This window comes from Cloeon dipterum, chromosome X (assembly GCF_949628265.1).
Source record: "Cloeon dipterum chromosome X, ieCloDipt1.1, whole genome shotgun sequence".
NCBI classification, from domain to species: Eukaryota; Metazoa; Arthropoda; class Insecta; order Ephemeroptera; family Baetidae; genus Cloeon; species Cloeon dipterum.
This window is the reverse complement of record NC_088790.1, coordinates 23,248,412-23,273,046: the sequence shown is the minus strand read 5'-3', so window position 1 is coordinate 23,273,046 and position 24,635 is coordinate 23,248,412. Positions and strand designations below refer to the sequence as shown.

The 24,635-nt window shown below is 42.0% G+C and overlaps 4 protein-coding genes and 1 long non-coding RNA gene across 8 annotated transcripts in view; 1 reads left to right on the top strand and 4 right to left on the bottom strand.

Moving 5' to 3' along the window:
• PlexA (plexin A) overlaps positions 1 to 7,081 on the bottom strand; it is a 28,389-nt gene extending 21,308 nt beyond the window's left edge. The window contains exon 1 of the mRNA XM_065495867.1: positions 6,731 to 7,081. The gene's annotated coding sequence lies outside the window, so the exon portion shown is untranslated. The remainder of the gene's footprint in view (positions 1 to 6,730) is intronic.
• A 992-nt stretch (positions 7,082 to 8,073) lies between these two features.
• LOC135945098 (smad nuclear-interacting protein 1-like) lies at positions 8,074 to 10,045 on the bottom strand. Its single transcript, XM_065492513.1, has 4 exons — positions 9,857 to 10,045; positions 9,317 to 9,643; positions 8,944 to 9,251; positions 8,074 to 8,436 (listed from the first exon to the last, which is right to left on the bottom strand). Exons 1-4 carry the CDS (start codon positions 9,859 to 9,861, stop codon positions 8,111 to 8,113), a joined length of 966 nt encoding a protein of 321 aa, XP_065348585.1. The 5' UTR covers positions 9,862 to 10,045; the 3' UTR covers positions 8,074 to 8,110.
• Positions 10,046 to 10,400: 355 nt separating this feature from the next.
• Positions 10,401 to 17,839, top strand: Ptp69D (Protein tyrosine phosphatase 69D). 4 transcript variants are annotated; one of them, XM_065492509.1, is made up of 19 exons: positions 10,402 to 10,759; positions 10,931 to 11,066; positions 11,127 to 11,278; positions 11,334 to 11,463; positions 11,613 to 11,770; positions 11,839 to 12,129; positions 12,190 to 12,492; positions 12,545 to 12,666; positions 12,844 to 13,212; positions 13,406 to 13,799; positions 13,853 to 14,093; positions 14,383 to 14,539; positions 14,765 to 15,155; positions 15,385 to 15,860; positions 16,099 to 16,269; positions 16,328 to 16,582; positions 16,646 to 16,806; positions 16,932 to 17,067; positions 17,130 to 17,839. In XM_065492509.1, the coding sequence occupies exons 1-19, from the start codon at positions 10,672 to 10,674 to the stop codon at positions 17,202 to 17,204; spliced, it is 4,206 nt and encodes a 1,401-aa protein (XP_065348581.1). In that variant the 5' UTR covers positions 10,402 to 10,671; the 3' UTR covers positions 17,205 to 17,839. The 4 variants fall into 4 exon arrangements, with proteins under 4 accessions (XP_065348583.1, XP_065348581.1, XP_065348580.1 ...); XM_065492508.1 differs by having other exon boundaries at positions 10,403 to 10,759; positions 14,332 to 14,539; XM_065492510.1 differs by lacking the exons at positions 10,402 to 10,759; positions 10,931 to 11,066 and adding an exon at positions 11,516 to 11,549 and having other exon boundaries at positions 11,137 to 11,278; positions 14,332 to 14,539.
• On the bottom strand, positions 17,833 to 19,782 carry LOC135945097 (eukaryotic translation initiation factor 5B-like). The gene is made up of 3 exons (XM_065492512.1): positions 19,623 to 19,782; positions 19,436 to 19,551; positions 17,833 to 19,343 (listed from the first exon to the last, which is right to left on the bottom strand). Exons 2-3 carry the CDS (start codon positions 19,525 to 19,527, stop codon positions 18,125 to 18,127), a joined length of 1,311 nt encoding a protein of 436 aa, XP_065348584.1. The 5' UTR covers positions 19,528 to 19,551; positions 19,623 to 19,782; the 3' UTR covers positions 17,833 to 18,124.
• Positions 19,783 to 21,260: 1,478 nt separating this feature from the next.
• On the bottom strand, positions 21,261 to 23,215 carry LOC135947023 (uncharacterized). The gene is made up of 3 exons (XR_010575573.1): positions 23,056 to 23,215; positions 21,495 to 21,818; positions 21,261 to 21,428 (listed from the first exon to the last, which is right to left on the bottom strand). It is a non-coding gene; the product is annotated as an uncharacterized LOC135947023 (long non-coding RNA).
• Between the last annotated feature and the right edge of the window lie 1,420 nt (positions 23,216 to 24,635).

The window sequence follows — 24,635 nt, the reverse complement described above, 5'->3', positions numbered from 1 at the left end:
ATGCTCAAGTGGAACTTATTCCCTCTGACAATGTGTGTAATTTCAGTTTGAATTTGTTCCCTGCACCGCATGGGGGTGGCAGGCAGGAGATTTTCGATCGTTTTCCCTAGAGTTTACAATCAAAAATGCAAAATCGGGACACTCGCTATACAGAGTTGCGTTTTCACACCACCCGTTGTTTTTCAATAATATATCTGGTTTCTTACGCTAAGAGTTAAAAATGTTAAATTTCTATCTTACAATAAATTCATCTGTTGTACACATTTGGTGTATAATAAAGATTTCATTCACAATTAATTCGTCTTTACTGAAATTTTGTCTGAATTTGCTGTCTTCCTTAAGGCTAAATACAATTTTTTGAAATGAATTGATGAATGAAAAAATAGCTCAATCATTTTTTGACTTGATAGACGCTCCACAGCCCTGTCCCCTCATCCTGAATCTTCAACTGTTAACTGTGAGCATCATTGTGTTCTGTTACAGAGCAAACAAAATGAACCGGTGCAGCCCGCATGTATAGAAGATTGAATTAACATGCTTTTCCTTGTTAATGAGAATATTCAACAGCCACCGAGCAGAAATTTACGACGCGACCGCCGAAAAGAAAGTGCTCCTCAATTATTTTTTTTGCGTTTGAGGTTCGAGGCGCCGGAAAAGGGACAATAACTATCATAAAGTCGCTCAGCTCGACGTGGACATTGTAATTGTTTGCACGAACTTTCTGCCGCATTCCCGATACAGCAGCAGCATCCTCGCTCACAATTGCCCGCAATAAACTTTCTATGTGCACCGCAAAGTAATTGACACGACGACGACGGCGGCGGCGGCGGCGGCGGCGGCGGCGGTGGCGGGGCGAAATTATCGTGAAAAATGGAACGGTGGCGGGCCGTATTAATTCCTCGTTAAGCCGATTGAGATTTCACTTTTTTGCGTCCGATTCCGATTCCTGTGTGGCGTGAGAGAGATGATGATGATTGTTGAAGGCCGGTGAACAGTAATAAAGGAGCAAATAAAACGGGAGGGCCCCTTCACTCACTCAGTCGGTCGCGACCTTGCGTCTTTCTTGAGCTCCGGCGTGATCGATCTTTGTACAACCCGGCCCATAACACGTTGTGTGATTTGATTTTTCTCTCTTTCTGAACAGAAAGTAAAGAACGCATCTCAAGCGCCTCGGGTCAAACTCGAAGGCTGGCTCGGCTCACTCATTTGACTGCGTTCTCGTGTAATCAGAGGCGAGGAATTGTTAGTAATTGGGCTCACGTTTTTGACGCCCTTCCTCAGGTGCACCGACCAGGATCCGAAAGCGACTTCCTGTGCAAATTGGCCGCGCACAGTTATGTATGCCAGTTGCCGCATCAAGGCTTCTCTTTGCCAGGCGTAATATTTTAAGTTTCACATCTCGTCCCTCCGACACGAGTTCAATAGCGTGTCCAATGTGTCAACAATACAAATAAATAAAAAACGAAGAATTCCAAGTACGGGCTGTCAGACAGAAGCTAGTCTGGCGTTTCATTTGTGTTTGGATTTATACATTTTTGTGGAAGGCCAAACCCCCCAGGTTTTTAGAGGAATGACGTGTACTGCACTGGGTTGTTTCCTCAAACATTGTTACTTAATTAATCTGTCAGATACCAGCTACACATCAACTTCAATTGGAGGTTTTAAAAAGGCATATTAAAGCCATTCAAAATATCTCAAATTTGCAAAAAGATGATGAAAAAATTTACTAATTGAGATTGACAACTCAGCGAAAATTAAAAGGCAACGCTAATGATATGTCGTATAGCGCTAATCATCATCTGGATGGGAATTTTATATTCTGCATTCACGAGAATCTAGTACATGACGTAGCGGTGCTTTAAAGGATAAATGGAAGACTTCATTAAAGAGACATACATACTTGCACGTCGTCTGAAATTATTTGCCGTGAAAAATTCTGCAGTGCGTCAAGCACTCCTGATGAAACGTACTTTGCGACTGTAAAGATAATGACACTCTCCTGGAAATGCACCTTTGAAATAATTACTTTCCTCCCCGACAAGTGTCGCCGGTAGGGTAGAAAAGAAACCGTGCTTCGCTGTTTCTCTGTTCTCTAAAAAACGCTTGTCGAAAATAATTTTCGCATTTTTAAGTTGTGAGAAACAGCCAGTTTGCAATGTTGGCATGTGTATATATATTTAATATGCATTTAATCACGACTGTTTCGTCACGTTTGATTTTTATGAGTCAAATTGTAGGTGACGGCAACATTCATTTTTTTACAATCAATTAACTAAAAAGTATTTTCTCAATTTCTCTGTCTAAGTGGAACTCCTTGTCACATATTTGAATTACCAAACAACCAGCCAAGCTAAGTTGAAAAAGCAAATGACGAGGGTCATCCCACAAGAGGTGGTCGAGCATATTATCTAATCTCATATCTCAGGCCTCCAAAATCGGACGAAGCCCCGGTATGCGCCAAAGTAACAACTGCTTTGTATTTTTCCGCGCCTGTTGATTCCTACATTGGGACAGCTGATAAATGGCTAATTGAAACAGTCGAGGGAATGATCCAATCACTGTGGACAATGCAATCACTGATTCGTCGCCTGGCGGTGCAATGCGAGTGACGAGACAAAGCAGCCAGTTCGGGTTACGTAATTTCGGAGAAAAAAAACGCTGCGCTAACGAGTGCATCTTTTGTAGGGCTGCCGACGAGCCGGGCGCGCCTCTTGTTTTGACTAATCTGCAGCGATGTGCACAAGGGCTTTGGAAGTCGCACAAGTGCGCGCGCGAAACTCGAGCCGAGAGAGCAGCGAGCCGGGGCTGGCAACGAGCAATAATGAGCCCCAATAAAGGCTTTCGACAGAATATCAATCGGGCCGGCCGGCCGGCCCCCGGCACGTCTTAACTCGGGCTTAACAAACCAACAAAGCTCTAATTACGACCTAATCAAATGACTAGACGCAAAATGACGGCTGCTGAGCTTGCAAGCCGGCCGCCGGAAGAATTTGCAAAGAGCGCAGGAGCTTTGACACCGCTCGCTTGCGGGGCGTGAAAAACAGCCGTCTATAATATCAGGCATTTGAACTGCCGCTTACAGAGAAAATTCCTACAAAATGTTCTGCGGCATACATTATGAAGCAGTGACTAGGGGAAACGCTATTTCAATCTTGCGTCACAACCGTCATCATTGTTTGTTCTCACGAATGTCAAATACACTCGTCAAAATTAATGAGGCACGCGAGAAAGGGCGAATTTGCAGCCAAAATGAGATATCAGTGAGTGGCAAATTCCTTCATTCAGAATTCTGAACCATGAACCACATTTATTTATCAAATGCGTTACTGCTAGTTATTTTCTTAAATTAAATGATTGCATTCTGTCACAATGACGGTCAAATATTTGTTCTTCACCAATACTACTGATACATTTATGTAATTATTTAATGAAAAATGTCAAATTGAGTATTTTTCCCTACGTTTCTTGTGAGTTTCTTCCTAAAATCTAATTTGAAGATTAATTTTGCAATTTAAAAGTGGTTCGAAATTGGAATTCAATTTATCATTTGAGAAAGCTTTTAAGAGTTCAAAGTCGCCATCACCGTATACATACAAAATTCTTCCGCTGCGATTTAAGTCTCCGTCCTGCCACTGTGCATTTAATTTTAAAAATATTTCTAATGACGAGGTAAAACCAAAAATCGGTTCAGCCAATCGCCGTTTAGTCGTTAAATAGGAATTTTAAAATCGAAAGTAGCTACTAGCATTATTTATTGGCGGCTTTGAATGCCAGAGGTGCCTGCCGCATATGATGAATTAAATTTTTTAACTCTCCTAATGATCTCTTAGCTAGAATAATGTAACTATTTTCCTTGCGATCTTCGAGATGATTGCCAATTCTCTTTTAAACGATCCTATTGTATGTATAATGAAATTTGCTGCTTTCTAAGTAAAATTTAGGATTATTTAAAGTCAGTGCACACCACCAAGTAATTACGGGACGAAATTCTCCTTTTCCTTCTTCGGATTCTGTGAATTCTGAGCGCTAATCGACTGCCATTCACGCACTGGAGGATGAGGTTGTCGATTTCTCCCCACAGATGAGCGCAGCGCAGCGACTGTTTCTCACATCCCCAGCAGCGCCCACGTCGTCGTCAAAGCCGCCGGTGCATCTCCCCTTACTTCTTTGCCCACAGCGCTCTCTCTCTCTCTCTCTCTCTCTCTCTCTCTCTCGCTCTCTCGCGGCCGCGGTCGGTCGGTGGGTTCAGGGAGGCGAGGAGCTGCCTTGCCTGCCTGCCTGCCAGTGTGTACAATCACACGCAAACGCCTGCTTCTCCGATCATGGGGAATGCGACCTTGAACCTGTCTGTGGGATACAAATTTTTATAATATGCGCTCAGGCACTGGATTATAACCAGAGATTTCGCATTTTTTGTCCGCTGTGTAAATCACGAGGTCTGCGATCGGGTCAGAAAAGCCACTGCCTTGATTTGCATCGCAGTCAAGCCTGGGAAAAGCAAATATATCTTTCTGCTTTTTTCTTATCGCTCATAATTGAGTTGTCAGCTGGGCAGTGCCAAAATCTGGATTTTTGCACAAATCGAGAGGAGAAGAATTTGAAATGATTTTACATTTCCTAGTGTTTTGAATAGAGGAAGGTGCATTATTTTTCTAATGATTGTGTGAACAGGACAGAGTATGCGGATGAAGGTTTCGGGGCTGTGAGAAAAAATTTTGGTCCTGTTGCACGTAACTCGTGCGCGCGCGAACGCGAGTTGGCGAAACAATTATTCTAGCGGTGCCGGCCCCTCGCCGGCAATTAGCCTTCGACCTCCTGTTTGTAATTAAACAATTTTTATCTCGACAAGGTTTCGTGAAGCATTTCTTGTCACATGCACACAGACGATCGTCCCATTCGGCGTCTTTTTAATCAGTTACCGATTGCGTAGTGCTCTTAAAAGGATTCTTTCTCTCTCTCACACACAATATACAAACACTGTTTGGAATTCTTTACGGTGACACCATGGCACGAAATCAAGGAGTAAAAATGACGTTTTTATTTTGTTTATTGTAGTACAACAACGACTGCTACAGTAAGAAAAGGCATTAATTGCCAATTTTCTCCATAATTTGACTATATTTTCTTGGCAATAGATTTTATTTTCTCTCAACGATGAATGAAACTCTTTGCGATATAAAAGCAGACTGCGAGGAGAGACCGTCCTTTTCTAAACAAATTACAGTGCTCCGCCTAGGTCAATTTTGGCTTTAACTGGATTAGTTTATGAATTGGCAGCTAGGATTTTCCAGGGTTTTGCACTTTGTTGGTTTCCGAAATGGTCTGCTGCAAAGATTGACTTGTTGATAGATCTAGATAAAAATAATTGAAAAGGTGGAGCTTCTCGAGAAAATTAATGAAACGTTGTTTAGATACTCATTGTTGAGGAAAGAGTTACCCAAACAAACGATTCGTTTAAGATGATAAAAATGCACGGAATCGATCATTTTCAACAATAAAACGCGGACAGTTCCGATTTAATCTATAAAATGGAGGACTCCCAGAGCGCAGATTTCTAAAACATGCTGTTTCAATCGAGCAGCTATGTGGGAGTAATTGTGCTGATTGTCAGTTTTAATTAATCGAATCAGCTCATTTGCAAGCAGTCTTCTTCCTCGACGGCCCATCCACTTTTTGTAATTTGTGCAAACAACACGACTTTGCAGACGACTCGGAGAAGCGAAAAGTGCACAGCTTGGCTTTCCTTTGCATTGCTTTGCACAACTGGCTCGCTTCGATTCGATCATTTGATTTCTCGCTCGACACGACTCATTTCCATTGCACGAGAAGCGGCATTGCAATATTGCCGAGATAAACGCCGGTGTGATTCATTCTGCATCGAGGAGAGAAGATGGCGAAATCAAAGACCGAATGGAATTCGGTGCCGCCGCCGCCGCGAGATCGAGGCGAAAAATTAGATCGTGTCGAGAGGAGCAGGGCAATGAGCGGCCGGCGATTTTGGTGAAACTCAGTCGGCGTGCCGTGCATGAAACATAACGAGAACGAAACCCCTTCCTCCCGCCGCAAGATCCATTTTAGATGCGGCCGCACAATTCACTCGCAGCCTCCCACACCCAGGCACAGAGAAACAACATGACCCGAGACCGTGCGAGTGAGTGAGAGACCAGGGCTACGCTACGTGTACCATGCATCTCGCGTGTCACTTTCATCCGACACCGACCGACCGACCGACCATTCTGCACTCTGCATCCAGCAGCCGCTTTTCGCTTCCGCATTGATCCGCCGCCGCGGCCGCTTTTCCGAAAATAGCGAAAACACCGCACGGCTCGTCCTCGCCGCCTCCGAAAACATGTGTTGCCGCTCCATTTATTATTTTTCTTCTTCAATTTATGCAAATCAGATTGATAATCGAAATGGAATCTGGGCCACTCTTGCATACGCGAACGTAAACATTTGCTGCTACGAGGTGGAAGCGATAATTTAAAATGCATGAATCAAAAAATGAATTGAAGCAATCGGCGGGGTTGGGGAGCGGGTGGTGGGCGTCGGGCCGAATCGGCCGAAAAGGTGGCGCTTAGGGAAGGCTGGCTCGGGGGCGGGCGCCGCCCACTCTGTTCGGCGAAGCCAGCGTTGCTGCTGGTCACGCAACGGCGGCCCCCGGGGGCGGCGGGCGGCCTCCGCAAGCCTGCGGGAGCCGGGCTGGGGTGAGGGGGCGGGGGTGGTTACTCACCGATGGCTGGAGGACGTAGCAGAGCCCCAGAGTGCAGCCGGAGCAGAGCAGCCGTCGTTCTCGGGTCGCTCGGTCAGCCCGCAGATGGTCAGACGCACTCAAATCTCATGGCCAACGCGCGTCTACGCACTAAAACACACAATTTGCTCCGTTCGGCACCGACTCACGCAGCACTTGGACCCGGCCCGCTTCGGCCCGACGCGTGTAAGCTGCCGAAAAACTCGATTTTCCCGAACGGCTGCTAGCCGAACGCGCACCTCCGCCCGTGACACTAACAAGTACTACCAATCGCAACGCAAGCTCAAAGCCGCCAGCCAGCAGCCAGGCGAGCCAGCAGCCTCACTTTGCTTTTGCTCCAGCTACCACACCAATTTCTCTTGTTGCAACTCGCACCCACTCCCACCGACCGCATCACGTCGCCATCTACTGGCTGCTCGAGCAGTTGATGGTCCTCCGTGCTGCAACCCTTCCGTTTTTTTTTTTAATTTTCTATTCTATCTTCGCTATTTTCAATCGCAACTAATTTTAAAACGTATCATACACTTAAACTCTGAACATTTTTCTATTGTGAATAAATTTTATAACCTACAGATTTACATAGAGGAAAAAAAATCAAGACTATAAAATAATATGCCGAGAAATTGAAATTCCCCACATTATTTAGACTCGAGAATTCTTGACAAAAATTCTGAAAATTTTATGCCTTTAAAATCTGTTAATTTTATATTGATTGTTTACGTTCCGCTATTAGATGCAAATTTTATGCTTAGAAATGTCAAGAATTTCATTAAATTATATAAGAAAATTGACCAATATTATATCTTCTACAAGCTACACAGCTGAACATAAGTTTCAAGTCATAAATTTGGGATTCCCTTGACAAATTTTAATAAAAATGAGCAAGTGACTATGCGCAGTTAGCTGATCAAATTCACTGTTTTATTAATATAAAACCATTTTCAAGCAGATCAATTTTTTTATTCAGTAAAATTTTAACAAATTTTCACTGATTGTTAGACATGAAACACAAACAATTATTGGAATTATATAAAATGGAAATATCACACAATTCAGATTCCTGAAATATCCTCTGTGGAATCATGTCAAGGATGTAAAAAATTGTTTGAGGGGAAAGTCGGGATTTTAAATTTCATGTACTAAGTATAATCTTGCCATTGTAAACAATGCAAAGCCAACCTTCTAAAAAAATAAGTTTTGACCCTCATAATCTGGGGGAACGTTGGTTTTGGTCCTATTTTTATGCTATTGAACACTTTAAATTCACAGGTAATAGAAAAAATAGAATTCATTATTGAATGTGGCTAAAATGAATCGCAAGTAAATTTTCTGTTCTAATAATATCGACACGATTTATTAAAACTAGGCATTCGGGCCTTCATCGACGATTTCCTCAGCACTGTCATTGTCCTGGCTGTGCTCGTGCAGCACCACATATTCACGCGAACTGAATCCAAACTTTAGCACGTCCTTTTCTTGCAGCTCCACGTAACGCTTTGGCTCAATTTTCTTATTGTTGAGGAAAGTTCCGTTGGAAGACTCGAGATCGATTATGTACGGCCGGATGGCTTTGAAGGAGCGCACGCCGTCTTCAGACTTGATTGACACCAGCCGATACTGCAGGGCAGCGTGCTGCGCAGAGATAGATGGGTGGTCCAGCCGGATGTCTGCCACACGTCTGTCTTTACCTTCAAAATTAAGATCAAGGAACTTTTAACTGAGTACTTGCAGATAGGTTTATTATATTCTTTACAGCGATTTTCAACTGAAGCATTGAGGATAAAAATAAGGGAAAATAATTGAGTATTTCTAAAATCAAGCCTTAAAGCTGATAAAATTTCTTAAACAAAAACAATCAGATTAGAAAATTATTTCAAATTAAAATTAGCTATTTTTAGAATCACTACCAAAAAATGATAAAAATGAAGCAAAAGTATCTGAGAAAATTAAGAAAAAATAGAACATAATTTTTTTTTCAATATTGATTTAGGAAATTTCTTGAAGAGTCAAAAAATAAAGATTAATCAATTTGAGCTAACCTTGCATTGAACGAAAACTGGCTTAAAATTAATATCTAAATAAATTAGGAATTTGTCATTAAAATCGTGAAAATTTAGTTCATTCCAGCTGATTAAATTTGTCACACACCAACAGTAAACATAAAATGTTGAATTTTTAATAAAAAGTCGACTAACCTATCAAATAGGCGCTTTGTCTGTGGATGTAGAGCGTGGGTAGCGTCTCTTCTCCTTTAAAAACGTAGAAACGCCAGCGCTTGGTGGACTTCCTCGCTTCCGGCGGCTCCGAGTACTTGACAACGACGCCATTGACCATGTTGGCGGCCTCGGTCAGCTTGCCGGACAGTCCGAAGTTGGGCTGCTCCTTCTCCACCTTGACCTCTGGCTTTTCCTCCCTGTCGGCCTGCTTGCCCCACTCGAAACTCTCCTCCTCACCAGGCCCGCGCCGCCCCCGACCCCGCCCCCGGAAGCCTCCTCGGCCTCCTCTGATGAATAATTTATATTAATTGTTAATAATTGCTCTTCCTTCATAAGAATAAAATAGAATTACCTAGCACCGCGACCGCCTCGGCCTCCTCTTCTTTCGTCATTCCCGCGCCTCTGTCTGTGCCTCCAATCGTCCACTTCCGGAGATGCAGACCTGCTGCGTTCCTTCTTAACGCGTCCTTTCGCATCATTCCGCCTCCTCTTCGAACTTTCGCTCGACGAACTCGAGCGACTTCTTGTGCGTTTCGGCCTTCTCTCATTCCTGGACTTTTCTCTGCGCCTCACATCTCCACCAGAATTTGAATCAGAAGAGTCTGAGCGTCTTCTACTCTTTGTGGTTGTCCTGTGTTGGTGATGGCGCGCGGTTGAAGATGTCCTCGAAGGTGATCTCCTAGAAATTACGGAAATTTCATTAGGTCAAAATTTCTAATGAAATTGCTAGTATGATACGAGTTTGTTATAAGGTCAAAGTTCACGATTTCTGTTTAATGGCGTTCATATTGGGGTTTCACCCTTCACGTGAATTAGCTACATAACGTACACGTGGTTCACATAATATTGTATTCGACACGATTTATGTTTTAAATTCAAGGTAGATACTTACGTCATTTTAAATGTCAACAAATAAAAATGAAGTATTAATTTAAAGCTGAAAGATTTCAGAGAAGCCAAATTGTTTTGAGCAATAATTGAAAGAAAAAAGAATCGCCGTTCTTTCAACTTCCAACAAAATCACGACTGATCAGACTCAGACTGTATCAGACTGACTGATCACATACTCAACAGTCAACTGATTTTGTTAAAAACCAATAACAAAACACAAAACAGCGTGGATCTGGCGTGGATCAACTCGCGATCTGATTGGTGAGACGTTAGACAGGGGACAGGGTGAGTTTAAGTGAATACTAACATCTGATTGGCTGGCATGGGGTAAACACACGAGAAATTGGACCAGGATTGAACTTCAAGTTCAAACTTGGTGCAAGTTTTGAACTTTGTTTGATAATACAACTGTAATTTGAAATTTTTGCGGGCTTGAGGAACAGCTCTATTAAATCTTCCCTTGTTCCTTGCGCAAGTGAGAATAAGAGAAAATGACACAGGAAACGGCACGGAGATTCGGTGCGAATAGCGCATGTAAACAAGCAATCAGATACGCCCTGCTGCGGCAGATGTGTGAAGCGAATGACGTTTTCTCACTGTGACAAAATTTTGTTTTCTTTTCCGCTGCAGACGATTCGTGTTTGTCTGAGAGTCATCGTCTACGACTCAATAATCTCTCGTGCTGGATTTCCTTATCTGCGAAGCGACGAAACGATCCGAAACTGATTTGGCGACCGAGATGGAGCCCTGTTTCGACCGCTTGGCCGACTAGACGTCGAAGCGAAATCTAGCCGGCTCTCCGCCCTGTCAGGCGCCATGTTGATCAGGCCTGTCCTTAAAGGGCTCTTTTGGCCTTTGGCTCTGGCCTTTGTCTCGGTCTGTGTTTCAGCAGACACAGACTCGGGTGAGTTTCATATCGAACATTTATGTTTGTTTGTGATTAAAATTAAGTCGAAACATCTGCACATTAAAATTCAAATTGTGATGCTTCATGGAGCAATCATTGTATGATATGTATTATTTTAATTTCCTCTTAAGCAACGAATTGATTGTATTCTTGTTTTCACCATCACAGACGACGCAGAAATCATCTTTAAAGCTCCTGAACCAGTTGGCTTAGGAGAAAATGCGACATTCGTTTGCACAGTGTACGAAGCAGACACAGATTTAGTTTGGGATTACTCCGAGACTGAATTGGAGAAGAGCAAAAAGTGACTGAACCATTTATCAATCTAGATTTCGCAGCTTCATTGATAATTATTTATTTCCAGATACCACATTGTTCAGGATTTTCGTGTAGAAAATGAGCCAAAAAGCTCGACCGTCCTGACTGTCGTCGACTCCTCTATTGACGACGAAGGCACCTATTATTGCCGATCCAAGTCAAGCAACCTTTCAAGATCTGGCAATTTAACAATTTATGGTTTGAAGCTCTTCCATTTATCTCTGTTCATAAAATAACATTTTTAATCCCGCAGTTAAGCCAGTTGTTTTGGTGGAACCTGTTGTCAGAGTCAATGCCAATGAGACTGCCATACTTACGTGCCATGTGAGGGGCTACCCGGTCCACTCGATCCATTGGCGGTTGGATGGATTTGAAGAAATACTGTACGTTTCCTTTTTATCTGATGCGTCTATTTATTTTGAATTTCTCGTTAAGCTGGATGTTTCAAAGTTTGTGCATGCATGGAGATGTTAGTACCAATCGATCAAAATTATTTTGCATATTGCACTGTATTTTTTTACCCTCTGCTCAGGAACGATTCAAAGGTGGAGAAACATAACGATACGCACTGGACTTCCAAATTGACGGTTAACAACAAAGTCAAAGGCTCAGACAACGGCAGCTACTTATGCGAGGTTGAAACTCTAGGCAGTGAACGCGTGTCTTCTCGCGTGACGCTCTTGGTTCTTGGTAAATTTTTAAGCCTGTAAAATTGGCATCCAGTCTAATTTAATTTAAAAAAAATAATTGCTCACCAGACAAGCCGGGCATCGCGTTTGGCGTGGTAAAAGCGATCAGCAACACAAGCATATTTGTCAACTGGACCGTAAACCACGGAAACATGCCGATCGAAAGCTACCTCCTGAAGTTCACTGAATCGCAGGAGAAAGGGTGGCAGTACGCGAGCAGGAAAGTGGAGGTCAACGACACTGACTTTATCCTGGAAAACCTGAAGCCAAACACGCCCTACCGCGTGATGCTTGAAGTGAAAAATGAGATTGGCACAGCCACTGCCATTCAGCGTTCGCTCGTCAAGACGCTCAAAGAGGGTAAATAATTGAGGAAGAACTTGGCTGTCAAGCAGGATAATTTATTTAATTGGTCTGCAGATCCGGAATTTGTGCCGAGCGCATCTATTTCTGGTATGGGTGGAAACTCTATGACAATCAAGTGGAATTCGCCACCGCAGCAGCTGCAAGACTTTGTCCATTACTACCAGCTGGAGCTGCTGAATGGAAAGATTAAAAAAGAGGCCATCCAAATAGCAGTGCACACTGAAATGCACATGTTCTACATGTTTGACGAGTTGCAGCCGGACACGCTGTACTCGCTTCGAGTCGCCGCGTGCAGCGAGTTCACCAAGAAGTGTTTTCCATGGTCCAAACTAGTCGAAGGAAGCACCTTGCAGCAACGTACTTGTTTTTACTCGTGCAATCTCGAGAGTGCTCACATGACTGGTTTTAGCTCCTGGACCTGTTTCTGATCTCTTTGTTTCCTGCAAGCATGACAACGTCAGCAAGAGCAGCTTAGTATTTGTTTCATGGGGTGAACCTAAACAACCCAGAGGAAACATCACCAGATACTCAGTAAATTCATCTTTATTACCTGTTATATTTATGCTGATTTGGTTCGCAGAAATAAATTAATTATTGGGTCATACCATGAGGTATTAGATATATTATAATTTCCGATTATTGCAATATATTTCAAATCTATTGCATTTCATCCAGAAAAAACGCGTTAATTGTTTGCTTTGTTTATAGTTGGAAATTCAAGGCTTCGCGACATTTCTGAACGAACGAGGCTTGTTGATGAACGAGACCTATGGGCCAAAATCGAAGAGCGTTGAGCGCAAAGACGCGACCTTTGAAAACTTGCCCTCCAACACCAACTACACCGTCAAAGTGTTGAGCGTGAATTCGCAGAAGATGAAAGGCGAAGAGGCGAAAATGGAATGCCAGATGCCTCCAACTGTCCCAGATAAGGAGCGCACATTGAACTTTAACTGGGGAGTCGTGGAGGACAGGACCTTTGGCCACGTCCTCCAGCTCTTTTCCTCCAGGATAACTGAGAGGAATGGTGCGATTTGCTGCTACAGGGTTATAGTTGTCAAGCTTGGCTCCAACAAAAAGGTAACACACATCGCTCTGGAGATATATTTAATATTTTCCACTTTTTGTAGTTTTTGAAATATTTAATATCAGAAAATCGGCGATCGCTTAATATTTTTGCAACAAATCATATATTTAATTTTCTTTACCAAAACCAATTTAATCAATTTTTTTTATAAGAGGTAGAAGCTTGAAATTTGTGTTTGTGATTCAGGTGATGGATCTTCCGCCGCCAGAAAACACTGTGCTCTCCTCGTACGACGAAGTACGCCTGAGCGATTCAGGAGGTGCGTACGTCGCCGAGGCAATCGACAGCGTGAATCTGAAGCCGTCCACCTTCGTCGGCGATGGCAGTCAGAAAACCACTGACGGCGAGAACATGTGCCGCGCGTGCTTCAAGGAGGTAGAGTCAGCGTCGGAGCCACCAGCGGAGGCCACCACTGTCAGTCAGTCAGACGGCCAGGTGACCAACTCGACGTCCGTTCTGCTGTCTGCCTTGGTCAGCAAGAAGGAAAAACAGCTTACCATTTCCGACTTGTTCCCTGCCCACGTCCAAGACGGACCGCTTGACCTTGATAGCCAGTACACAGGATTCGTGCAGATCATAGGTAATAAAACTACCGCTTTATGCTTTCGATTTTCACAAATACTTTTTTTTCAGTTTATGGACCGGACAACTCGATGCTGCAAACTTTCAGCAATTACTTCACGGCGATCAGGCCCAACAGTCACGTGATCGTGGCCAGCGGCTACAATGAATTTCTGACCCTTGGACACAATATCACAATAGCCCTATTAGTCTTGGTGCTTATTCTTGCGCTCGCCGTTTGTCTAATCTCGAGGTACTCTAAGAGTATTGCCGACCAGCAAGGCGTCGAACTTACTCTTCGCGAGTCCTTCAGGTAAAGCATCAAAGTCTGTGTTTAAATATGATGTGCCACTTGCCGCTTCCTACTTTCATTAAGAGTGCCGTGCATGCAATTCAAGACGCTTTACAGAATTGGGTTTTCTCAATTAACAATTTCGCTTACTAGCCTGCTTTTTCTCCAGGAGGAAAGCATATTGTGATTTAGCATTAAAGAGAATATTTTCGATCTAGCTGGTGGACAAAATTTAATGCATATTCTTTCCTCTTGGCAGAGCAATATTGTGTAACAAGGGCTACTCAGAAGTGGAGATGGTTTGTGGCAGGCACTTCTGCCAGAGTTTGCGAAACGGAGCAGCTGGAGGCCGTGTGCCGGTCATCAACAATCCGCCAGACATGACGCCAATCCTTAGAGACGACATGCCATCGGCGTACCAGGATAGACACAAGGACTCTGATTATGGTTTCCAACACGAATTTGAGGTATTATCTTGCTTGCAACCCCTTCTCTTTAACACAAGTTTGTTAATCTCCATGTGAACAAATCAATTTAAAAGTTATTAATTTTTTTCTGATATTTCTAAATACCATTTTTATAATATTAATATTTTTAACTCTTTAGTCGATGCAAAATAACAGAAATGAGGAAAAAATATTTATGCATTTTTGTTGGCTGGTTTTTAAAATTGTTAACTCAATTTTTCACAGCTTTTGCCTGACCGTTTCACCGACCGCACAACCAAGAGTTCTGAATCGAGAGAAAACCTGTACAAAAATCGGTACCCTGACATTAAGTCGTACGATCAGACCAGAGTGAAGCTGGCCCAGGTGGACGGCGTAGCCAGCTCAGACTACATCAACGCCAACTTCGTCATCGGCTATAAAGAGCGGAAGAAATTCATCTGCGCCCAGGGCCCCATGGAGAACACAGTCAACGACTTCTGGAGGATGATTTGGGAGCAGCACCTGGAACTGGTGCTTATGCTGACCAATCTGGAGGAGTACAGCAAAACCAAGTGCTTTAAGTACTGGCCAGATGAAGGCGACAAGGTTTTCGGCGACATCACAGTCACCAATGTCCAAGAGAAACGATATTCAGGTTAGTCACCGAATTCTTGATGTTTTGTTTGTTTTCAAAATAATTTTTATCTGAAACCTTCCATAACGACAGAAAAATTGGGCGAAATTGAAGCAATTGATATTTTTTTAGTGTAAATTCTTCACGAAATTGCATTGTTTTCCAGTATATTTTCTGTACAGTTACAATGATTAACAGTTTACTTAAATACGTCTGCTTGTCAGAAATTGAGATGAGTTTTTTGTTGCAGACTATATTGTACGCGAATTGAAGATAAGCCAGTCGACGCCCGAGAGCGAGGAGCGGAGCATCATCCAGTACCACTACCTGGCTTGGAAGGATTTCATGGCGCCGGAGCATCCATCTGGCATCCTAAAATTCATTAAGCGGATGAACGAAGTGTACTCGCTGGAAAAGGGGCCAATCCTGATCCACTGCAGCGCCGGAGTCGGCCGCACGGGCACCCTGGTCGCGCTTGACTCTCTGCTGCAGCAGATCCAGGAGGAGGGCGAGGTGTCGGTCTTCAACACAGTGTGCGATCTGCGCCACCAACGCAATTTCCTCGTGCAGAATCTTAAGCAGTACATCTTTGTCTACCGCGCACTTGTCGAGTTTTCGCAGTTTGGAGATGCCGAGTTCAAGGTCACCAAGTTCAAGGCCGAGCTGGAAAAGAAAAAGTTGCTCGAAACGGGCAAGGCCAAGTGTCTGCTGGAAGAAGAGTTTGAGGTGATTAATTTTTATTTCACCCCTCCTTATTCAGGGTTTATTCCATTTCTAGATGACGCAAGGTCGATTTGAATGACACTTGGTATGTTGATTGCCTCTAGGAAGGTCATCAACCAAAAGTATTTCATTTTTGCTTAAATAATATCATTTTTGGCTGAAGGAAGGGCAGATTGTTCGAGATTATTTTTGCTAGTGCAACGCTCACGATAGTTAATCTCGGATTATTTTTATTTTTCAGAAACTGAAACGCGTAACCGAAGAGCCAAAGGTATGTTCAATAGCCAGCGGGGAGGAAAACAAATCAAAAAATAGATCCGAAACGATATTGCCATACGACAGAAATAGGGTCATTCTCACCCCAATGCCCGGCCGCGAACATTCAACGTATATAAACGCATCATTCATCGAGGTGAGTGGCTAAATAATTCATTCAGTGTGTGTTCGGTGCTGCAACAAAGGCATTGCAGGGTTACGACAACTCCGAGTCGTTCGTCATCTCGCAAGACCCGCTCGACACCACGATAGCAGACTTTTGGCGCATGATTTCGGAGCAGGGCATCACGACTCTGGTGATGCTGTCCGACCTGAAAGAGGGAACAAAGAAATGTCCTCGTTATTGGCCAGACGACGAGACCAGTCACAACCACATCAAAATCAAGTACAGTCAGAGTGAAAGCGGTCCATACTTCACGAAGAGGGAATTCAACGTCACGAACTGCAAGGTGAGCAGAGCTGAACCTCATTTTTAATTATTTTTTATACGATTTTTGTTGCGTGCATTTCAGACTGATGAAAGCATCAACGTAACTCAATTCCAATACAACGGCTGGCCCACTGCAGAAGGCGAAATGCCGTCTGTAGCCAGAGGACTGACTGACCTTGTTGACCACGTGCTGACACATCACGAGTCTAATGGAAATTCTGGACCAATCGCTGTCCACTGCCAGTAAGCCAAGATTTATTTTCTCCTCGGCTTTTTGACAGATTTAAAAAAAAATAGCTAATTCCCCAAGCAAATGGGTATTTTCCAATTTTGTAATGAAACCTGCTAACCTGTTGCTTTTGTTTCAGCCTTGGCGTGGATCGAAGTGCAATCTTTGTTGCGCTGGCCATACTAATCCAGCAAATCCAAACTGAGAAAAGAGTTGATATTTTGTCAGTTGTTCGGAAACTTCGTTGCCAAAGACAGGGCATGCTCGACAGCTATGTGAGTTGCGCACCATCTTTAGCAGTGATCACTTGGGTGCTAATTCGCTTGCCGTTTTTCAGGCCCAGTACGAATTTTTGCACCGTGCAGCAATGACGTACATTGACCTGCACCATCTGGCTTCCGAGGACACCTAGAAATTTTTGTTCGAGCGACAGCCAAAGACAAGTTAATTCTTTAGAAAAGATAAGTGATGTGTTCCTGGTCAGAATCGGAGAAACAAGAAAAAGATCGGTGCGGAAATCAAAATGATGACGCGTCCTCCCCAGTGCTGCGCTGTCATCGGAAACGGCTATCTGCTGGCTGGCATTTTTAATGCATTTTTTACGTATTACATAAGTATTTCTCGGCAGCTACGATAGCATTGTTGTAAAAAGTTAACGCGAAACCACTGTCATCTATATTAATAAGGCGATGACCTGTCATCTGTAAGGACCCCCTTTGACTTCATTTTTTTACCTTTAACAATGAGCTGGAGATTTGTTAAATTTACCCATGACTCGATGATAATAAACTACTCGTTGTGATCTGTTGTGAAATTCGTTTGCCCAGGCAGCAAACTTTCCTCCCAGCGGAGAATGGAAGGTACTCTAAAAATTTCGCTACTTTTGTTTACGTTTTTATAAGAAAACTGAGCATTTCGTGACATTCTTTTGCCGAAACTTTTCCACGTTTTATTAAACTGTCAATGAGATGCCCAATCTACTCGGCACATTCCTATGTGTGCTAAATGGAAATTGTCTACTCAAATAAAAATAAGCTTCATTCATAATCAAGTTAATTTTTATTCCTTTTCACATGTGAACATCTATTTTTGATTGAAAATGAAGTTCGGAGCAAATAACTAGCGATTTTCCTGGTCTATTCGAAACAAAAGGAAATTTTCCTGTGAGTTAAAGTCAGTCTTCAATTCAAAATTTGCGTTCTGATTTAAGTTGATTATTACTTTACACCCCATCGGGATTTTATTTTTTCTGATCTTAACACTTATTAATAGTTTGTTTCATTCATTAGACAAATTAATTTTTATTTCTTTTCAAACTACAAGTAGTATACCTTATTTAGAATTAAGATCTTTAATTTGTTTCTGGAGCAGCTGCATTGCAAATGCATTTAGGTCCATGTCATCCTCAAACTTGGGGTATTTTGCACCCGCCTCGTCCTTCTTAGCTTTTCCCTTTTTGGCTGCTTTGGCCTTGACCGCAGCACTGTTTTGCAGCTTCGCATCAGGCTTGCTCTTTTCCTTCTTCTCTTTGGGCTTCTTCTCTTCCTTTTTCTTCTTGGCTTCACTCTTTTTGGGCTTGACATCATTCTCAACCTTCGCCTTGCTCTTCACTTCACTCGGCGGCTTCTTCTCATCTGCCTTTTTGGCTTCTTTGACTTTCGATGCAGGCGCCTTCTTTTTCTCCTTCTTAGCACTGGTGTCTTCAGCCTCTGGCAAGTCGTCCGACTGGAAGAGTTCGCTCCTCATGGCCATGAGCAGCGCCATTGTCGGGTCTGCCTCGGATCCATTTGAAGCGGCTTTGGTCTTTGGAGCCGCTTTAGAGCCTTTTTTCGCCACCGCCGTTGCCGCCACCACTGGCTCCTGCTTGACAACCTTCTCCAAGGTTTTCCTCAGCATGGCAGGAAGGGTTGTCTCATCCTCGGACGATGATTCGCTGTCCTCTTTGGTCTCCACCTTCTTGGCCACTCCGTTAACTTCCACACTCTTCTTAGGAGTGGCCTTTACTTTCTCCTTGCCAGCTTTCTTGACTTCTACTATTTTGTTCTTTGTAGAATCACCTTCACCAGCAGAAATGCCATCCTTCTCGCTGTTTATGATGGTGTCTGCTTTCTTCCTCGCCATTTCCAACAGCTTCTGGACTTCAACCACTGCATCTGCTTTTTCACCACTCTCCTGCTTCGATTTGTCTCCACCCTGCTCAAGTTTTTGTTCCTTTTCTAATTTCTCCTTCTTTTTCTTCTTCTTTGGCGACAGCTCTGGCTGCTCCTCAGACGATTGTGGCGGCAAAAACAATCCGCTCGGACTCTCATCACACTCGGCGGGCTCAGCCTTTTTGCGCTTCAGGTTCTTTGAAGCGAGACCGGTGACTCCAGGTATGGGCGTCGAGTGAATCTTCAGAGATTGTTGGAACTGAGAAAGAGGCATGGTTGCATTCGCGTCTTCCGTGGGTGGTGGCAGAGATTGCTTCTTCGCCGTTCTCTTCTTGGTTTTCCCCTCCTCTTCTTTCGTCTCTGGCACAGGCTGCATTTTGCTCAACAACTCTTTGTCCCATCTGTGAGGGTTAAATTAAAATTAATGCTTTTTGTTTATGTATGTAATACGTGCACAGCAGTTAAGTTCAACTTATGCTCAATTGAAACTTACGCTTCTGGCTTCATGAACACGCCGCGCAGGTGACGGTTTTCGCCTTCGAGTTCAAGGCTTGTAATTTTAAAAACAACCTCTTGATTCCACATTGTGCATCAATTCTAGCAGCTCTCCTGAAAAACGCACCAATGTAAAATTAAAGTTGTTTTAAATAATTTGTGCATAATATGTATCCAACACGTACCTAAAATAGCAACGGGATTTACTGAAGCCAACAGTTAATACAGCAACTTTGGTAAGCCCCGTTTGGTTCGAGAAATCAGCAAAAATGCGGGTTGGGGGACAATCCCTTAGAAAGCATGGACAGCGAGACCAAGATATATGGTTACACCCGCGACAAGTCCTGTAAAAGAGAGTGAAACTGGCGCAAAACACAGATACGCATGCGCCTGCTTACGCCTGCTTTTCAAAATGTAAACACAAACACCCAGAGCTGTCTGTTGGCAATAGAAGGTGACTGGGTTAAACCGCGCGAAAATGATGGGGACCAAAGACATAGTGGCCGCTCCCAAAACATGTTAACCATTGTTAAAATGTGATTTATCTCTTTCGTCTCTTCTTTTAACCTCTACTCACTAAGGGAAACTTGAGTACGTTCCGCTCTAATTTGCAATTTTGGCCTAAAACGTGTAGACTTTCATGAAATTAAACGAAATTGACCAACAAAAAGGTTCAAAAGTTTCAATCGAGCATGATTTTTTACATTTTTTAGCTTCGAAGCCAAACATAGGTTTCAATTGTTTTGGGGATTCAAATCTTAAATATTTGAAAATGAGCAATTTTCGAAACTTTTATTATTCAATCGTGATGAATTTTGGTGTGCAGACTCTCGTCCTTGATATGAGACAAGTAGATCGAAATATAATCACCGTAAATTATTTTAAATTTTTCTTTACCGTAAAAAGGGAAGCAATAAAACACGACGAATTTAGTTATTTACAATTTTTATTTTTTTAAATTTTTTTTTATTTTTATTGTTTCATTTTGAGTGAGTGCCGACACATTAAATCTATCGATGAGGATATAAAATAAACGGATAGGATAATAATATTCTTAAAAATTCGGTAAATAAGAACAAAAAACAATATTGAATTAAGAACGGCTGTTGCAAACTAGCTGAATGCATAATAAGCGTTTGAAAATACCCCATTACCTTTTAAAAACAGTATTATATATATTTGATGTAAAAAAATAACAACGTGTGAATACCTCTGTTTCGTGCAAAACCCTAAACACCAAAATAATTTGAGATTACATAAATCTGTGACACTTGGATTTAGTTACAAAAATAATGAATTCCGTATATGTTAATTTATATGTACAAAAGATCGCGACATTATCAAATTGAGTGTGTAAAACAACTTTTCTGAAAAACATGGAAATGCAAAAATCTCTCGAATATAGTAATGTATGTTCCTAACCGGTGGCTAGCGCAACTTGTTTCAAACTTTCACACCATACTATCTCTAGCTCTGAGTAAATTCAAAGACTTAAACTTATTTTCTATGCGTTAACGCACATCTCCCATTAAAAATAATGCCTCCTGAAGATGAACTTTCCTCAGAGTTTTGGGAACAAAAAGTGCTTCCAAATAAGATATTTTTAAAATTTCAAAAAAATAATTTTGAAATCAAGTTCAAATTCAGAAGGCTAGGTTTTTTTATTTATTTCTTATTAATTAAAAAATTGCCTTTTTATACCAACGAGAACCACCAAAAAATGTATAACCTTTCCCCTTAAATATTTGAATGCGAATATTTATCGCGTGCTCTATCTAGCTTAAATAAATATTCCCGACCCACAACAAAGGCGGCTCTTTGTAATTATTATTTCCTGCTGTGCGAGAACGAATGCAAAACCACACACGACGAAAAGCAATCTTAATTATTGGTACAATATCTTCATCTCAGTCTCGGTCCGTTCAGCCGAGAGGTTAATTACGATTTGGCTCTTCAATCTGGTCTTCTAACTCTTTCTCGGTAACTTCAGTCTGGGAACACAATTTAAAAAGAAAACATAGCTTACTAAATTAATGCCTGAAAAAAATAATAATCACCTTTCACGAGCTGAAGCAGGGCTGATTTGCACCATCTGAGGAAGCGACGTGTTCAATGTCGTGCTCGTTTGAAGGCGCACAGCGCCGGACAAAGCGCCAGCACGCTCAAGCGCCGCCCTGCACGTCTGCCCTTGGCCAGGTTGCCGTCGGCCGCGAACTGCAGGAAGTCCAGGGAGTCTGTGCAGCCGCGCGGACTCTCACAGACTGTACCCTGGCCGCCGTGCGGAATGAGCGACGCGGCGGCAACCGCGTTCGGCCAAAGCATGGCGCGCGTGATGTCCTCGTAGGATGATGACATTTCTCTGCTGTGAAGTCGGGATGACTCTGCGAGCAGCAAAAAATGAAAAAATTAGAGCAACAGTTTATATTATCATGGAGATTTCAATGCTTGCAAGTTGAAACTAATATTATTTTCCGAGATTTATAGGATCAATGACCGCCCTTGGTTTCACTCCTGTTTTTTTCCTCAGGCAGCTAAGCACTAGAGGATGCGCTTTGTTTGATTTTCTATCATAAAATGGGGTCAAGCATCGTAGACTTTTTGTGTGGCATTAAAAACGGAAAATAGATTTTTCAATTTCAAATTTATTATTTAAATAAAAATCATACAAATGCTTAATTTAGAAAACGCAGTTAAAATTACCTGTGTGATTTTTGCACTTTTGTTTTTAATAACTTAAAAATTAATCAAAAATTCTCAAAATAGCCCCTGGAAAATTAATAAAAGTTTCGTCTATCTAAAACAGGATTTACCATGATGAATTACAAATTGCAAAAATATCACGCTGGCAGATTTTTTTTTAAATTAATTGAAACCTTTTCCGTGATACTTTTTTATAAATTTATAAAATAGTGATTCTCTTGGTAAATGCCAGATTGAAATTTAAGAAATCTCTAGAGCTCTGCTGTTTAAATTTTTTTCTTTTTCTGCTATCAAATCCTACGGAAGATTTTAAATAGATTTTAGGATGCCAGACAATTTTCAGAAAGGCCTCTGCGTCGGAATAAACTAAATTAAGACTTTAAGAGCAAAGAAAAGTCTTCAGTCCTTCTGTAAATTGTGCGATAGCAACAGTGCGATTGGTTTGACACCTGTCAGAAGGAAAATTTGTGTTTTCCGAAGATAAAGAGTCGTCCTAGATTATGGAAAGTTTTAGCAGGAGTTGGGTCAATGACATAACACTCCCATTTTAATGCGCGTTTTTTGTATACAATTATAATCATTGATCAAAGCAGCTTGTGATGTCTCTTCACTGCCTTTCATAGATACTTTTAATTTATATGTAGGGGGATAAAAAAATATTTATATAAATAATGTAAAATGGGACAAGAGTCCTCATTGGTTTGTGGTTAAAAACAAATTTAAAAATATCTTTTTAATATCACCAAATCTTGCCCCCTTTTGCTAAACTTATTAAAAATCAGGATGTTTCTGCGCATTTAAAACAGAATCTCGTAATTTATTATTTTACTTTGCGTTGAGTATATATTAGTTAAGCTATTAAAACGATATATTTGTGTTAAATTACATCAAGCTATAATATCAAAAGTCATAACTCACAGTTCGAAGGAGGAACAGGCTACACGAAGCGTTGCAGGCCCCGCAAAAATCGAACTAGTGCCCTCTCAGTCGAAGGCTGCGGCTTTTATAGTCGGACCCCACCAATTTCTCGAAGAATTGTTTTTGAAGCCGCAAAACGCGTGCGTTTTTTCAAAGCTACCTCTAGCTATTATTATCATCCACCCCTTTTATCAGTCGGAGAGACGCTTCCAGACCAAAAAAACAACCCTGCGGTGCACGCCATCCCCAAAGGGGTGCGTCTGCTTTTGCTCTAGTGACGCCAGCCATGAGTGACCGCGCGTGTTGTTTTCGGGCGCATGCAATGGCCTTGCCGGGTTATTAATTGATGGCCTTGCGCCGAGTCAAAATTTACTGCGTCGCAGAGTGCATTTCCTTCCTAGCATTTTTTTTATTGTTATTTTATGCACGCATCGCGGGGAATGGATCGTTCTAGAGAAAAACACGCGGCGTCGTCACGACCTAAATTTGGTCCCACGGAGTGGTTTGTTTGATTAGTTTGTTTATCCTGCCAGAGCCGCACGTGGAAGAAAATAATTTTTAAAAGCACATTAGGAATCAACAAATATCTTCAAAAAACTGAGTCTTGCGCCTGCTGTCTGCATTCTTCTCTGATCTCTTTTGACACGCGTGGAGGCAAAGGTTTTAAAATATTTAAGGTTTACAAGTAAGTAAAACCTGAAATCGTAGACTTTTATTATGGTCTACAGTGTAAAAAAGGCAAATCGGTAAAGAGCACTACGTACTCCATGCAGATGGGAGGAAAACTGCGCCGCACGCCAGTTGTTCAGTGCGGGTAGCCTATATATAACACTCCAATTTGTGTGTCTCAATATATTATACAGCAGCACGACATTATCGATCACTTCTGGCGGCACTTATTTTGCAATTTACAATAATCGCTGCTCTCTTGGGTCATGCATGTGCCATCAAATTGAAGTTGTTATTCTCCTAGAACGATACTCCCTAAAGAAAATATTTTGAAATATTGGGTGTTTTCACGAGAGTTTTGAAATCCATCTGCAATTATTTGTTGAGCACACCGTATTTAATTATTTTGTTTATTCGGGTGCTAATGAGTTGCCATTGGACGGCGTAATAAGGAAAATCGGGTTGAAATCTAGGAAAATCAGCCTCTCCAAAGCTTAAAAATTGAGAATATTTCAAGTTATAATGAAGATATTAAATTTTGTGCCATAAGATGCAAATTTAGACTGCAAACCACTTTAATTGTTGCATTATTTTTTAAAAATGTTCAAATTTGAGCATTTTTTGTGTTTATTTACTATAAAATTTCAAATATCTCTGTTTTTTTTTCTAAGTATGGGATAAAGTGTTGCCCAACTGTTATGTAAACATGTCTAGAACATTTCATTGTGTGGTGAAACCTTTACCGCCCCTCAAAACAAGCTTTGGATTATCCCTTAGGCCAGAAAAGACCATATCAGAACATGTAAGAAATTGAATCCTAGCGTAAGGAAAGCTCTTGAGCGAGTAAAATGAATAGTTGAGACTGGATTTTTGAAAATGGCCTATAGGAATTATTTAGAAGCATTTCTATG

Coding starts and splice junctions, on each gene's coding strand:
- LOC135945098 (XM_065492513.1), bottom strand. Junction 9,252..9,316: donor CGAGGCGGTCGCGGTGCTAG/GTAATTCTATTT, acceptor ATTATTCATCAG/AGGAGGCCGAGGAGGCTTCC. Junction 8,437..8,943: donor ACAAAGCGCCTATTTGATAG/GTTAGTCGACTT, acceptor TTAATTTTGAAG/GTAAAGACAGACGTGTGGCA.
- Ptp69D (XM_065492508.1), top strand. CDS start 10,672: ATGTTGATCAGGCCTGTCCTTAAAGGGCTCTTTTGGCCTTTGGCTCTG. Junction 11,279..11,333: donor TGGCAATTTAACAATTTATG/GTTTGAAGCTCT, acceptor TTAATCCCGCAG/TTAAGCCAGTTGTTTTGGTG. Junction 14,094..14,331: donor ACTCTTCGCGAGTCCTTCAG/GTAAAGCATCAA, acceptor TCCTCTTGGCAG/AGCAATATTGTGTAACAAGG.
- LOC135945097 (XM_065492512.1), bottom strand. CDS start 19,527: ATGTGGAATCAAGAGGTTGTTTTTAAAATTACAAGCCTTGAACTCGAA. Junction 19,344..19,435: donor GTGTTCATGAAGCCAGAAGC/GTAAGTTTCAAT, acceptor TAACCCTCACAG/ATGGGACAAAGAGTTGTTGA.